The sequence below is a fragment of the Manis pentadactyla genome, chromosome 11, assembly GCF_030020395.1.
Source record: "Manis pentadactyla isolate mManPen7 chromosome 11, mManPen7.hap1, whole genome shotgun sequence".
Taxonomy (NCBI): Eukaryota; Metazoa; Chordata; class Mammalia; order Pholidota; family Manidae; genus Manis; species Manis pentadactyla.
Window position 1 is genome coordinate 119,756,676 of NC_080029.1, and position 16,882 is coordinate 119,773,557.

General features: G+C 43.5%; 1 protein-coding gene across 12 annotated transcripts in view; it reads right to left on the bottom strand.

Moving 5' to 3' along the window:
• CELF6 (CUGBP Elav-like family member 6) overlaps window positions 1–16,882 on the bottom strand; it is a 39,764-nt gene that overhangs the window by 13,867 nt on the left and 9,015 nt on the right. For 10 of the 12 annotated variants that reach the window (XR_008992665.1, XM_057488952.1, XM_057488950.1 and 7 more), the window contains one exon: window positions 13,180–13,228. The exons of 1 other annotated variant lie outside the window; for it this stretch is intronic. Coding sequence is in view for 10 of the 11 variants with exons in the window: in XM_057488952.1 (XP_057344935.1) it covers window positions 13,180–13,228 (49 nt within the window). In the remaining variant the exon portion in view is untranslated. Of the gene's footprint in view, window positions 1–13,179; window positions 13,229–14,302; window positions 14,448–16,882 lie in introns of those variants that run through there. One more of the 12 variants, XM_036907816.2, reaches the window with a different exon arrangement.

The window sequence follows — 16,882 nt, forward strand, 5'->3', positions numbered from 1 at the left end:
TCTTCAGTAGTCAAGACTCATAGAAACAGAGTATAATGATGATGACCAGGGGCTGGAGGGAGGGAGAAATGGGAGTTGTTGTCTAATGGGTACAGACTTTGAGTTTTGTAAGATGAAAGAGTTCTGGAGACTGGTCACACAATATGAATATACTTAACACTACTGAACTCTACTTAAAAATGGCAATGATGGTAAAGTTTGTTTTTTGTCTATTTTACCACAATTTAAAAATATAATAATAAAGAAGGGATTTAAGGAGGGCTAAAAGATAGGGAGTTAGACTAAAAAAGAACAGCGACTGTACTGTCCCTCCATCCCGATCCAGGAGAGCCGGGAGGTGAGTAAGAAAGGTAGACCAAGCCTGGCGTCCAGGTTCTCTTAAGAGAGAAGAATCTCAACCTCCAGACACGCGTTTCCCTTTGCAGGCTATATACCTCTATCTGAAGGACTTGTCAGAGGCTCAGCCATAGTCATGGCCTAAAAGTGTTACCGACAATCAGCTTTAGGTGATCCATTCTGAGTCAAGCTGACGGAAAGCATCTCTCTTTACCTCTGGAGATAGAATGCATTTCAGAAAGTGAAACATTAATTTGAGTAAAGCCTTAAGCAGTACTGTGAAATGTATTAAGTCAGGTCTCAGATGGAAGAATAGTTTTTAGAATTAAATAAGTATATGGATCAAAAACAGATATGAGTGTCAACTGATACAGATGTTGCTAAGGTCCCTAACTGATTTAGGTCAGAGAGTATGTCCCAGGATTAAGAAATTCTGAAAATTCCAGCTTAAATTTTTATTTTAACTCAAAGTTTAGTTGAGAAAAGATGGCTGACCTTGTTAGATGGTAATATGTTTATTACTCAAAATTCACTGCTCAGGGGCGGAAGATGGCGGCGTGAGTAGAGCAGCGGAAATCTCCTCCCAAAACAACATATATCTATGAAAATATAACAAAGACAACCCTTCCTAGAATAAAGACCAGAGGACACAGGACAATATCCAGACCACATCCGCACCTGAGAGAACCCAGCGCCTCGCGAAGGGGGTAAGATACAAGCCCCGGCCCCGCGGGAGCCGAGCGCCCCTCCCCCCAGCTCCCGGCGGGAGAAGAGCAGGCAGAGCGGGAGGGAGACGGAGCCCAGGACTGCCGAGCACCCAGCCCCCGCCATCCGGGCCAGAGTGCAGGGCCCTCGATACTGGGAAAACAGGGCAGCAAGAACAGTGAGCAGGCACTGGAGGCTGGGCGACAGAGGACATAAGAAAAGCGCGCGACCATTTTTTTTTTTTTTTTTTTTTTGCTTTTTTGCTGCTTTGTTTTGGCGAGTGCTTTTTGGAAGTCTTAAAGGGACAGGGACCCCAATACTAGGGAAACAGAGCAGAAAGACCGGTGAGCAGAGGCCTGAGGCTGGCACCGGAGAATAAAGAAAAACGAACGACCAACTTTTTTTTTTTTAATTAAAATTTTTTTTTTTTTTTAATTAAAAAAATTTTTTTTCTTGTTTTTTTTTGTGGTCGTTGTTTTGTTTTGGCGGGTGCTTTTTGGAAGTCTTAAAGGGGCAGGGCGGGTCACTTAATCCAGAGGTAGGGAATCCGGGATCTCTGGGCACCCTAACCCCTGGGCTGCAGGGAGCAGGGAGGCCCCTTACGGAGATAAATAGCCTCCCAGCAGCTCCTGCTCCAACGCGACTCCACCACTTTGGAGCAGCTGCCCGAGCCAGGCCACACCCACAGCAACAGCGGAGATTAACTCCATAGCAGCCGGGCAGGAAGCAGAAACCCTGTCTGCGCGCAGCTGCACAGCACAAGCCACTAGAGGCCGCTGTTCTCCCAGGAGAGGAGGGCCACAAACCAACAAGAAAGGAAGTCCTTCCAGCCGTCACTCGTCCCAGCTCTGCAAACTATTCCTATCACCATGAAAAGGCAAAGCTACAGGCAGACAAAGATCACAGAGACAACACCAGAGAAGGAGACACACCTAACCAGTCTTCCTGACAAAGAATTCAAAATAAGAATCATAAACATGCTGACAGAAATGCAGAGAAATACGCAAGAAAAATGGGATGAAGTCTGGAAAGAGATCACAGATGCCAGAAAGGAGATCGCAGAAATGAAACAAACTCTGGAAGGGTTTATAAGCAGAATGGATAGAATGCAAGAGGCCATTGATGGAATTGAAATCAGAGAACAGGAACGCATAGAAGCTGACATAGAGAGAGACAAAAGGATCTCCAGGAATGAAACAATATTAAGAGAACTGTGTGACCAATCTAAAAGGAACAATATCCGTATTATAGGGGTCCCAGAAGAAGAAGAGAGAGGCAAAGAGATGGAAAGTATCTTAGAAGAAATAATTGCTGAAAACTTCCCCACACTGGGGGAGGAAGTAATCAAACAGACCACGGAAATACACAGAACCCCCAACAGAAAGGATCCAAGAAGGGCAACACCAAGACACATAATAATTAAAATGGCAAAGATCAAGGACAAGGAAAGAGTGTTAAAGGCAGCTAGAGAGAAAAAGGTCACCTATAAAGGGAAACACATCAGGCTAACGTCAGATTTCTCAACAGAAACCCTACAGGCCAGAAGAGAATGGCATGATATATTTAATACAATGAAACAGAAGGGCCTTGAACCAAGGATACTGTATCCAGCATGACTATCATTCAAATATGACGGTGGGATTAAACAATTCCCAGACAAACAAAAGCTGAGGGAATTTGCTTTCCACAAACCACCTCTACAGAACATCTTACATGGACTGCTCTAGATGGGAGCACTCCTAGAAGGAGCACAGCACAAAACACCCAACATATGAAGAATCGAGGAGGAGGAACAAGAAGGGAGAGAAGAAAAGAATCTCCAGACAGTGTATATAACAGCTCAATAAGCGAGCTAAGTTAGGCAGTAAGATACTAAAGAGGCTAACCTTGAACCTTTGGTAACCACGAATTTAAAGCCTGCAATGGCAATAAGTACATATCTTTCAATAGTCACCCTAAAAGTTAATGGGTTGAATGCACCAATCAAAAGACACAGAGTAACAGAATGGATAAAAAAGCAAGACCCATCTATATGCTGCTTACAAGAAACTCACCTCAAACCCAAAGACATGTACAGACTAAAAGTCAAGGGATGGAAAAACATATTTCAAGCAAACAACAGTGAGAAGAAAGCAGGGGTTGCAGTACTAATATCAGACAAAATAGACTTCAAAACAAAGAAAGTAACAAGAGATAAAGAAGGACACTACATAATGATAAAGGGCTCAGTCAAACAAGAGGATATAACCATTCTAAATATATATGCACCCAACACAGGAGCACCAGCATATGTGAAACAAATACTAACAGAACTAAAGGGGGATATAGACTGCAATGCATTCATTCTAGGAGACTTCAACACACCACTCACCCCAAAGGATAGATCCACTGGGCAGAAAATAAGTAAGGACATGGAAGCACTGAACAACACAGTAGAGCAGATGGACCTAATAGACATCTATAGAACTCTACATCCAAAAGCAGCGGGATATACATTCTTCTCAAGTGCACATGGAACATTCTCCAGAATAGACCACATACTAGGCCACAAAAAGAGCCTCAGAAAATTCCAAAAGATTGAAATCCTACCAACCAACTTTTCAGACCACAAAGGCATAAAACTAGAAATAAACTGTACAAAGAAAGCAAAGAGGCTCACAAACACATGGAGGCTTAACAACACGCTCCTAAATAATCAATGGATCAATGACCAAATCAAAATGGAGATCCAGCAATATATGGAAACAAATGACAACAACAACACTAAGCCCCAACTTCTGTGGGACACAGCAAAAGCAGTCTTAAGAGGAAAGTATATAGCAATCCAAGCATATTTAAAAAAGGAAGAGCAATCCCAAATGAATGGTCTAATGTCACAATTATCGAAATTGGAAAAAGAAGAACAGATGAGGCCTAAGGTCAGCAGAAGGAGGGACATAATAAAGATCAGAGAAGAAATAAATAAAATTGAGAAGAATAAAACAATAGCAAAAATCAATGAAACCCAGAGCTGGTTCTTCCAGAAAATAAACAAAATAGATAAGCCTCTAGCCAGACTTATTAAGAAGAAAAGAGAGTCAACACAAATCAACAGTATCAGAAACGAGAAAGGAAAAATCACGACGGACCCCACGGAAATGCAAAGAATTATTGGAGAATACTATGAAAACCTATATGCTAACAAGCTGGGAAACCTAGGAGAAATGGACAACTTCCTAGAAAAATATAACCTTCCAAGATTGACCCAGGAAGAAACAGAAAATCTAAACAGACCAATTACCAGCAACGAAATTGAAGAGGTAATCAAAAAACTACCAAAGAACAAAACCCCCGGGCCAGATGGATTTACCTCGGAATTTTATCAGACATACAGGGAAGACATAATACCCATTCTCTTTAAAGTTTTCCAAAAAATAGAGGAGGAGGGGATACTCCCAAACTCATTCTATGAAGCTAACATCACCCTAATACCAAAACCAGGCAAAGACACCACCAAAAAAGAAAACTACACACCAATATCCCTGATGAACGTAGATGCAAAAATACTCAACAAAATATTAGCAAACCGAATTCAAAAATACATCAAAAGGATCATACACTATGACCAAGTGGGATTCATTCCAGGGATGCAAGGATGGTACAACATTCGAAAGTCCATCAACATCATCCACCACATCAACAAAAAGAAAGACAAAAACCACATGATCATCTCCATAGATGCTGAAAAAGCATTTGACAAAGTTCAACATCCATTCATGTTAAAAACTCTCAGCAAAATGGGAATAGAGGGCAAGTACCTCAACATAATAAAGGCCATCTATGATAAACCCACAGCCAACATTATATTGAACAGCGAGAAGCTGAAAGCATTTCCTCTGAGATCGGGAACTAGACAGGGATGCCCACTCTCTCCACTGTTATTTAACATAGTACTGGAGGTCCTAGCCACGGCAATCAGACAAAATAAAGAAATACAAGGAATCCAGATTGGTAAAGAAGAAGTTAAACTGTCACTATTTGCAGATGACATGATACTGTACATAAAAAACCCTAAAGACTCCACCCCAAAACTACTAGAACTGATATCAGAATACAGCAAAGTTGCAGGATACAAAATCAACACACAGAAATCTGTGGCTTTCCTATATACTAACAATGAACCAACAGAAAGAGAAATCAGGAAAACAACTCCATTCACAATTGCATCAAAAAAAATAAAATACCTAGGAATAAACCTAACCAAAGAAGTGAAAGACTTATACTCTGAAAACTACAAGTCACTCTTAAGAGAAATTAAAGGGGACACTAACAGATGGAAACTCATCCCATGCTCGTGGCTAGGAAGAATTAATATCGTTAAAATGGCCATCCTGCCCAAAGCAATATACAGATTTGATGCAATCCCTATGAAACTACCAGCAACATTCTTCAATGAACTGGAACAAATAATTCAAAAATTCATATGGAAACACCAAAGACCCCGAATAGCCAAAGCAATCCTGAGAAAGAAGAATAAAGTAGGGGGGATCTCACTCCCCAACTTCAAGCTCTACTATAAAGCCATAGTAATCAAGACAATTTGGTACTGGCACAAGAGCAGAGCCACAGACCAATGGAACAGACTAGACAATCCAGATATTAACCCAGACATATATGGTCAATTAATATTTGATAAAGGAGCCATGGACATACAATGGCGAAATGACAGTCTCTTCAACAGGTGGTGCTGGCAAAACTGGACAGCTACATGTAGGAGAATGAAACTGGACCATTGTCTAACCCCATATACAAAAGTAAACTCAAAATGGATCAAAGACCTGAATGTAAGCCATGAAACCATTAAACTCCTGGAAGAAAACATAGGCACAAACCTCTTAGACATAAACATGAGTGACCTCTTCTTGAACATATCTCCCCGGGCAAGGAAAACAACAGCAAAAATGAGTAAGTGGGACTATATTAAGCTGAAAAGCTTCTGTACAGCAAAAGACACCATCAATAGAACAAGAAGGATCCCTACAGTATGGGAGAATATATTTGAAAATGACACATCCGATAAAGGCTTGACGTCCAGAATATACAAGGAGCTCTCACGCCTCAACAAACAAAAAACAAATAACCCAATTAAAAAATGGGCAGAGGAACTGAACAGACAGTTCTCCAAAAAAGAAATACAGATGGCCAACAGACACATGAAAAGATGCTCCACATCGCTAATTATCAGAGAAATGCAAATTAAAACTACAATGAGGTATCACCTCACACCAGTAAGGATGGCTGCCATCCAAAAGACAAACAACAACAAATGTTGGCGAGGCTGTGGAGAAAGGGGAACCCTCCTACACTGCTGGTGGGAATGTAAACTTGTTCAACCATTGTGGAAAGCAGTATGGAGGTACATCAAAATGCTCAAAACAGACTTACCGTTTGACCCAGGAATTCCACTCCTAGGAATTTACCCTAAGAACGCAGCAATCAAGTTTGAGAAAGACAGATGCACCCCTATGTTTATTGCAGCACTATTTACAATAGCCAAGAATTGGAAGCAACCTAAATGTCCATCAATAGATGACTGGATAAAGAAGATGTGGTACATATACACAATGGAATACTACTCAGCTATAAGAAAAGGGCAAATCCAATCATTTGCAGCAACATGGATGGAGCTGGAGGGTATTATGCTCAGTGAAACAAGCCAAGCGGAGAAAGAGAAATACCAAATGATTTCACTTATCTGTGGAATATAAGAACAAAGGAAAAACTGAAGGAACAAAACAGCAGCAGAATCACAGAACTCAAGAATGGACTAACAGGTACCAAAGGGAAAGGGACTGGGGAGGATGGGTGGGTAGGGAGGGATAAGGGGGGGAGAAGTAGGGGGGTATTAAGATTAACATGCATGGGGGGGTAGGAGAAAAGGGAGGGCTGTACAACACAGAGAAGGCAAGTAGTGATTCTACAACATTTTGCTATGCTGATGGACAGTGACTGTAAAGGGGTTTATAGGGGAGACCTGGTATAGGGGAGAGCCTAGTAAACATAATATTCGTCATGTAAGTGTAGATTAGTGATAGCAAAAAAAAAAAAAAAAGGGCAGTTCCTGTGTGGTAACCTCCAACGAGTTCTACACAAGGGTATAAAGGGCATATAAAAGTGTAGGCAAAGGGTCTGTTTGTGTTTATACAGAGGATCAAAGTCTAATTGGGCTACCCCGAAAATGAACTAAGATACGATATGAAAAAGAACTTCCAACATCTGCACTCTCTGGAAGACTCATGCCAGAAGATGATCATCAAAAAACCCCAACAAAGATCCACGCACTGCTACAGCTGTAGATGCACTCATCCCACCAGTTCCTGGACTTGCCATGGGAATGAAGAAGGAGATATCTAAGCTGGCCTGTGCATACAGTAAAACAACAAATTTGACTGTATCTATACTGTTGGAACTCAACCAAGAATTAGGAGAAGTGCAAATTGTAGCACTCCAAAATCTTACAACTACAGACTATTTACTGTTAAAAGAACATATGGCATGTGAACAGTCCCCAGGAATGGGTTGTTTCAATTTGTCTGATTTCTCTCAGACTGTTCAAGTTCAGTTGGACAATATCCATCATATCATAGATAAGTTTTCACAAATGCCTAAGGTGCCTAACTGGTTTTCTTGGTTTCACTGCAGATGGCTGGTAATTACAGGTATGCTTTGGTTATGTAACTATACTCCTATTATGTTAATGTGTGTGTGCAATTTAAGTAGTAGCTTAAAACCTATATATGCTGAAGTTACTCTACAAGAAGATTTGTCAAAGAAATAATCAATCTTCCCATGTTTTCTTCCGCCTGCTACTTCTATAGCTTTTCTTCTTCCTTCCTAATTACAACCCTTAAATAGAATTCGTGCCTCATATCAAATTTACCGAGTATCATAATTCTTCCAAGTGGTAAAGATACCGCAAGACAAATGCTGGGCATAGAAGCTACAGGGTATAAATATGCAAAGAAGTAAAAAGCGAACATTTTCAAACAATAAGGCTTCCCTGTCACTTACCAACTTCACATTTCCCTGTATGGCCCCGGAAGATGACTGGTTAGCCAGAGACGGGTAAGATTCCTCAAGGGAGGAACAACCTAAGACAGGCACAGTCGCAGGGGGGCCATCAGGTGAGAAATTGGGGATCAACAGAGGTGAGGCTTAGAACCTCACCCCCCCGTTCTGAGAGAAATCTTCTGCATACGTGGATGTTTTATTGCCCTGGTCTAGCTTGGATTAACACATAGTCTACAGGCACACACCTGATCACCTACATGTGCTCTCTTACAACACTAAACTATGTTTTCTACCTTTATCTTGTATCTACCTACCACTTCAGCATTTTATTAAAAATAATAATAATAAAGAGAGAAATGTGGTATCCACATATAAATCAAGTATAAAAACCAAATGAGTATTCATATTTGAACTGACTGTTTATAGTTCATAATGCATGAGCAAAACCGAAAGTTTCTGTGATGACTGCCCTTGTACTGTTCACTATGTAACTTATTCATTATGTAAGAATTTGTTCTACATGTAAAAACTTGTTTGTTATGCCTCAGAAGATTGGAGACTGACAAAAATTAGGCTTGGGGTGGAATAATGATTGTGCATTGAGCATTGACTCCCCTATACAGAATTTTATTGTCGTTAACAACCATTTGATCAATAAATATGAGAGATGCCCTCACAAAAAAAAAAAAAAAAAAAAAAAAAAGAAGGACCGACTTCCAATGGTAAAATAAATTAGTAACCGGGATGTAATGTATAGCATAAGGAATATAGTCAAGATATTGTAACAGCCTGGTAGGGTGATAGCTGGAACCTAGAATTATGTATATAAATGTTCTACCACTGTGTTGTACACTTGAAACTCATGTAATGTAATACTGTGTGTCAACTACCCTTCAATAAAAAATAATTATTAAAAAAAAAAAAAAAAAAGTAAACAAAAGAAAAAAAAAAAATTCACTGCTGACATTTAACCAAATTCTTGCAGAGTCAGGAAGGAATTAAACAGTTATAGGGTGGTGATAGGAGGGTTGATGTGAAAACAATTAGCTTTTGAGTTAAATCAAATTTCAACATTAAAAGAGTATTGTCTCACCTCAGAGAATATTTAAAATTTTAAAGTTAAAAAAATGAAAGTGCAAACAGTGCTTGGATTAATTACTTAACCTATTTCTGTACTTTATGCATCTGGGGTACATAAATATTTGCTGGGTTAAAAATATAGCCAACTGGGGGAATGGAACAAATAGAGCAATCACCATTGTGATTTATGAATTTATTGATTTTATGTTATAAAATGTGAAAGAAAGGGAAGAATATACAGGAGTTCAACAATTGTTGGCGAGGATGTGGAGAAAGGGGAATAACCCTCCTACACTACTTTTCCTTTAAGATTGGTACTTACAATTTAACTAATTTTTAGTGCTTCCATAGTGGAGATAATGTAAGTTAGGAAAAATGAATCACATCTCCATGCTGAAGAGCAAATAAAGTAGACTTATTTGGTTACCATTCTCTGAGGGATTTGGAGATCCCTAGCTCTGACCTCAATTAATTTGAGGTTAACATTTTGAAATATATGAACCTTGAATTTTCATCCAGACAAACCTTTTAATGTTCACATTCAAATAAATCCAAATACCAAGGGAAAGGTTTTGGCAACTATGTATGTTTAATGTATAAATGGGTGAATTTAGTATAATTAGGAGACAGTTTCATTTTGGAAAATTAGGTATGTTTTCCTTTAAGAGTATATTGCTTATCCTGACATGGGATGTAAAATATAGGCATGGAGTATGGAGGACATGAATAGCATGGAACTTAGCTGCAGAATCTATGGAAACTGGCTGGCACACATTAAAAGGCTGCCATGACATATTCCATGAAGACTTGGGTGCACATTTGGCAACCAAGTGCCCCCAAGGCTGCAGGGGATGGCCATGGGAGAAGAGGATCCCAGCACATCGATCAGGCAGATCCTGTAGTGTTGGCTGCAACTATTATTCCATTGTAGTATCGAACGTGCAAGTGCTAACTTTCAGTAACCTCTGAAGGTAATACAACATACAGTATGTTAAAAATATAGGTCATACCAACCACAAATCTCATGTCTATTGATTAAAAATAAGAGTAATACTACTATGTTGCATTGGCATCAGAATTCAAGACACACAAGGTAAGTAACTATTTTTGTTAAAAAGCTCACATGTGTACAATAGATGACTCCTGTGTGGCAGATGGGAAGAAACAGAAGTCTTTGGGCCAAAGAAGCAAACTGACAGGTTTGGTTAGGCTCTCACAGTGCTGGTCCACTTAAAATATTAGTTACTGACATTTAATATAATTAACATGTAAAATTTTAACTAAATCGTGACAGTCTCACCCACTTAGGGTTACCTAGCTAGCTCCTGTAGCATTTGAGTTGGTGATTCCTGTGCAGAGTTTTGGAAGGTGTATTTGCCTTGATACCCCTTAGATTGCATCTGCTTTGATACCAGTATTCTTATCAGATATAGAAACCTCTGTTAACTGTAAACTAAAGGATTTAATTTCAGGAATAATAAAAAAAATTCAGGCTCACATGCTTAAATATATCAGGAGAGGTGTGACCATTCACTGCAGGTTTACAGAATGTTTGGCTGGGACCACAGAGATAAGACTTGAATAGGGTAAGCAAGCTGTTCCACATTAGTGTCAAATGTTACATTTTGAAAGCAAAATTCAATACCATTACAAAAGTTGAGTTTCTAAAGCTTTAGTTTGTGTTAAATTCAGCAGAGAGATGAACTCACTTAAGAAGAGATATAGGATAGCATTGAGGAAAAGAAACACATTTTGATTAGTAACAAGATTATCTAACAGATCTGTTGGTAGTAAAATACTTGTAAGTTGTAAAGATCCAACTGCTCTAAAAGATTTGGTACATATGCCTCCTCTCTCGAGTAAGTAGGAGGGAGCATTTGGTGACTCTGAAGGGGAGCAGAGAGGAATTGAGAGGTCTGGTCATCCAAACCTGCAAGAACGATTATCCATGGATGCATTTGGACTATGTGCTCCTTAAAAGCCACCAGTTATCAAGAAGCATCTCCGTAACACATAACTACTAAAACTGGGGATTCTGTTGCCAATTTTATTCTGCAGACCTTTTCAGTTGGGTTTGCTTTTCCTGCTCTCTTGAGCTGCTCTGAATCTGAACAGGTGCGTAGGTGGGCTGCCATAGATACAGAATTTGTCAATAATCTGACACCTGGAAAACTTGTACAAAAATGATAAAGCTCAGGCTGATGCCACTGCCTGGAGCCCAGATGGCCGGGACCAGGCCAAGCAGAAGCGTTATTGGCTCCTTTGTGCAGCTGCCCTCACCCTGACAAGATGTGTTAGACTCTGAACAGCAGGAGTGCTGTGAACTTAGTTCCTGAACCAGACTTCAAGCTGCATCAGATTCTGAGCTCTGTACATGCCATTCCCTCTGCCTGAAACACTTGCCCTCTCTTTCCTCCTTCCTCTGTTTGACTGCTTCTTGTTCATCCTTCAATGTCAGCTTAAATATTACTACTTCTGGCAGTCCACCATGACCTCCCAGACTAAGTTAGGTGCCCCTTCTTTGTGCTCCTGTAATCCCTCCAGGACTTGAAAAGCACAGATCACACTGACTTAGAACCCCTGGTTTACTTTCCTGTATCACCTCATAGCTCCAGGGCTCAATGAGGCCAGATTATACGTCTGTGTTGTTCATATGTGTATTCCTAATGTGCAGTAAGGTGCTCAGAAGATACTGGCTGTATGGTTGAATAAACTACAGCCCAACCTGACTGCTTTTTAGCTTCCTCAAGCACTCTCAGCTGGCCTCTCAGCCATGGGATTGTCTAGTGTTTGTAGGCAGGGCTTAGAAGATGGCCAGCAACGGCCTTGATGCTTAACAGTTTCCTAAAAGGCAGAAATTCTTGGGACAAGTGAACCAGAGGTTTGGAATGGAGGCTATAACTTCTCAAAAACCTGTCTGGAAGGAATGAGATGGGAAGGGAGAATGTGTGTATGGAGGGGACGGAGGAAGCTTGGAAATATCTCTTCAAGGCAAAGATAACATTTGACCTGAAATGAAGAATCAGACCAGAGGTCATAGAATCTAAAAGGATGAAGGAAGGATTTCTTGGAGGAAAAACTCCACAATGGAACCATGAAGCTCCCAGAGCCCCTGGTGGCTGTGGACACTGAGCGTGACGTTTGAGAGGGCATGCACAGCTAACAAATGTCTGTCAGTTGGGTTCCATTCTCTCCCTGATGTTGGGAAGCGTCTTTCACCTAACAAAGCCATGGCTGATCTTGGGTAAAGTAGGGGGAGATGCTCACCTAAGGGAGAGAGTCAACAGACATCAGGGAGGGCTACAGGCGGATATCCTGGGATGGTGTGAGGCCCAGGGGCGAGAAACACAGCAAGAGCTGAGCCCAGAAGCTGGCATTGCTCTTCCGGGGCGGAAGCTGCCCAGAACACAGCTGGTTGTCAACAGGCATAGGCTCGCCACCCTTTCTTTTCTTAAACAGTATTGGTCTTAATGGAAACAGAGCAGCTAAAAACCTCTAAAGACTTTACATGGTTCTCAGTAGAGAGTCAAATTCCTTCATGTGGCCGGCAAAGTCTGTCTTACCAGCCTCCTGTTTTACCAGGAGTAACCAGGCAATTGCAGCGAAGGAATGAATGGCCCCAGTCTAGAGTGGACTGGGTTCTCTGTAATCAGAATCAGAGAAGGTGGAAAACTCATCCTGGTTCTTCAAACAAAACTGTAAGTCACACCTGGAAAAACAGGAACCAACTCTTCCCAGGGCCAAGATGGCCAGAGCTCCCTTCCTCTGTCCCCAGCATCTCCTTTGGTCCCTCCTGCCTCTTCTGGCTCTGGGGATCCTGGAACCCCATCCCTCCTCAGTCTGAGCTGGGAAGGCTGAGCTGTTTCTGGTGTTGATCAACTCTGGGCCCTACTTGTCCCCCTAATCCAGGGCTCTAGTAATGAACCACGGGCAGGACTGACTCCAGGAGCGGCACCGCCATCCCCTGCATGTGTGGTGATCCCCAGGTTTATCAGACAGGATAGTTACCTCCTCGACCCTCACTGGCGGCCGGCTTCACTTGGATCGGACGATTCATCTGAAAGACATCAGACCAACACACCCCGTTGGCATGAATGCCTGGTCCTGGGGCTCCAGTTCTCCTCCTCTGTACTCCTCAGGATCTAAGTAAGCCCCAGGCCCTTTGAACTCTGCTCTCCATCCCTCTCACAGTAGGACTGTAGAATTTCTCCAATATTCCTCAAAGCCAAGAATTTAAAAGCTGTTGAAACCTGAAGGGTTGGGTGACAGGAAGTTCAGTGGCAAATACAGGATGGACTGTGGCAGCTCAAGAGATTCTCCCGCCTTGGCCTCTGGGCAGGGACCATGTGAGGCCTCTCCCTCCGTCGCCTGGACCTCCTTAAAGGCTTTGGAGAGAGGTGTTTAATGGGAGGGTAAAACTGATACTGCAGATGTGTGTTTTGTGTCTAAAACTGAGAATATAATTCTATATATGCCATTTAACTTAAACAATCTAGGACTCAGATTTAGTGCTGTCTACCCTAACTCTGCCATTTAAATGGTTGTAGGACATCGAGTAAATCACCCTCTTTCAGATTCAACTTCTCAAATAGGGAAAGCCTTCCCCAAGCCTCTGTATCACCCCTCAGTCCCCTCCCTGGGCCCCCCGTCCTGGGCCCTGCTCATCCCACTCTTCCCATTCTTCCTGGACAGTCTCACCCGCACCCACAGCCTCAGTTACTGTCTCCACAGGGTGACTCAGAGATCTGCGTTTCCAGCCCACACCTCCCTCCGGAGCTCCAGACCCATGTGTCCTGGGCATCCAACTAAGAAGTCCCCCTGGCGCCTTCCACTCGACACCCCCAAACTGGAGCTCATCTTTTTGCCCAGACCTGAACCTTCCGGTCATCCAGGCTATAAACCTGGAAAGCAGCTGGACTCCTCCCCTCCCCCCCTCTCCCACCAACCGATTCCACTTTCTAATCCAGGGGTTCCCTGATAGGGGGCAGATAAGAATCACCTAGGAGCCATATCAAATTCTCAAGTTGGGGGACTGTATCGCTTGTAAAAACGCCTAGATTTCAATATACACCCCATACATTCCCAACCCCCAACCACCCTGAGAGAATTCATGATTGAATCCCCATCTCACCTTCCTCCCATGGGTGTTGTGGGGATCACATGAGATAATGGGGGACGCAAAAGGTCTTTGTAAACTGCCAAGAGCTGGGTGCGTAGGACGTGAGGAATTATTGTTGGGGGGAGACAGCTGAGTGCCGGGAGGAAAGAACAGCGGCCTTCCTGTTCATGGAAGAAGGGGCACTGATGCCCAGCTGGCCTGAGGAGAAGATGATCTGACCCCCTCCCCTCAGGAAATGCACTGCTTCTGCACCAATCAGGGGCCACCCCATCACCTACCAATGTGCTAGTTGCCGAGACAACAGGCAGCTTCCTGTTACCATAGCCACAAGTGCTACCCGGTAACCATGGTAACACCCTGGCAGTCACAGTTGAGCAATTTCCTTTGGATCAAATTTGGGAGTGGGGGAGTAGGGAGGGTTTATTAAAAATTTTTTTCAAGGACAGGAAAACAGGCCAAGCCTGAACCAGCACAAGCCCCTCCCTCCCAGGCCTCAGGTTCTTCTAGACCCTGACACACCCACCCGCTGGTGGTGGAGCCCCTGCCGTGTACCAGGCTGTGGGTGGGGGCCGAGACACCGACAGGACTCAGGCTGCAGTCTAGAGGGGATGACAGATCAATCCAAGCAGATCAGGGCGAGCTGGACAGGTCTGGACTGGCCTGGACCAGGGACCAGGAGGACAGGACCCGTCCCTGGGCATGGCCACCTGTGATTGTGGAGGAGAGACCAAGAGACAGAGCCATGGAGAGCGGGGACACAGGGAGAGATGAAGAGCCACAGGCAGACAGAAATGATGAGAGAGAGTAAAACAGACCTAGAAAGGGGCAAGTAAAGAGAAAAAAATACTGGTGGAGAAGGGACAGGAATGAGGGGAAAAGGGGACAGAGGAGGACACAGGAAAGGTAGGGAGAAGTGTGGTGGAAGAGAAGAAAAGCGGGGGAGAAGCCTGGGGTGGGGGGCAGTGAGGGTGAGCAAGACCATCATTATTTTGTTAGTTCTTGAATAGATCCCAAGAATTTTCTCCGGAGCCTAGAGTGAAGAGCACGTGTGACAGCAGTGGTTTCCATGGCAGCTGCCTCCCCAGCTGGCTTTCTGGGAAGACAGCTCATCAGTGCTCTAGGGATGCCCCTTCCCCACCCCCGCATTTCCCCCACTCCCCCACTCTGCTGCAGAGTGGGCATTAGGTGGTACATACATGCCCCACATGGATCTGGCAGGTCCGGGCCTCAGAGACTAGGCACCCAGGCTTTCCAACATTCAGGCATGCTGCCAGCATTTTCTGAACTGAATGCCTGGGGCTAGGTCCTTCAGGGGGGACAGTGATGACCCTTGGCACCCTGTTCTCAAAGGCTCACAGAGGGGAAGATAATACCACTATTTCCTGAGTATCCACTATGTGCCAGGCCCTTCCTTGGGGTACTTTACACATATTGTCTCTAAATTCCTTCCAAGCATTCTGCAAGGTAATATCATTGTCCCCGTAGTATGGGTGAGAAAGCTGAAGCTGAGGGAGGTTGAATCACTTGTCCAAGATCACATGGTGGGTAAGTGGTTGAGCTGGGATTTGCCCCCAGTTCTGACACTAAAGTCCCAGATTTTTGTATTTTGCTGCACACCTCTGTTTGTAAGACATGAACACAAATTATGAGGCACAGAGGGACCAGGGCCCCAGGAGGAGCGCTGTGGGAGAGGCTGACTCCAGCCGGAGAAAGCTTCATGGAGGAGGCAGAGTTTGACCTGGGCCTTGCAGGACTGGGTCATCGGCCATGTGGAGATAACGGCAGAGATAGGGCCGGAGGCTGAGCCCTCCAGATGGCTGGGGCGCGGAGGAGAAGCTGCAAGTCTGAAGGAGCAAGAGTTCTGGTGAGCACCTGGCTCGGAGGCAGCCAGAGGAGAGCAAAGCTGCTTCTGAGTCCGACGTGGATTTACATCACAGCTTCATCACTGGCACCTTCTTTAAGGTCTCCGAGCCTCAGTATCCACCTTAGCAAAAGGGGGGATCATGATCCTACCTTGCAGTGTTGTGGTGAAACGACAAAAGCTAGATCTTAGTAGGTACACCAGACGTAATTAAAAAAAATTTTTTTTTAATGGCAGGATGTGAAACTGAAAGGTAGGCAGGGGTCAGATTGGAACAGGTTGTGAAAACCGTGACAAAGAATTTTTATTTTGTTGTATTTCAAAGGCAATAGGGATCCAGAGAAGGATATGAAATAGGGGACTGGTCTAATCCTGTCTGGCATTTGAAGGATTCCATGAGCTGTCACTACGCAGAGAAAAGACCGGAAAGGGAAAGATTAGAGGCGGGAAAATCAGTGATACAGGTAAGAGGTGAGGATGACCTAGACCAGGGCAGACGGAAATGGACAGATTCAAGAGATGCTTAGGAAGAATTAACCAGACGTAAAGCACTGTTGGATGTGGGGACTGAGGGAGAGGAGGGACCCTTGGGTTTATGGCTTAGGTGTTGGGGAGGTTGGGAGTTCGGAGGTAACAGGGCAGGCCCCGGGGGAGGAACCCAAGAGGATGGGGACAGAGCAGGGGGACGCTGCTCCTCTGGGCTCCGGGCCTCCAGCCCCCACCCGGAAGGA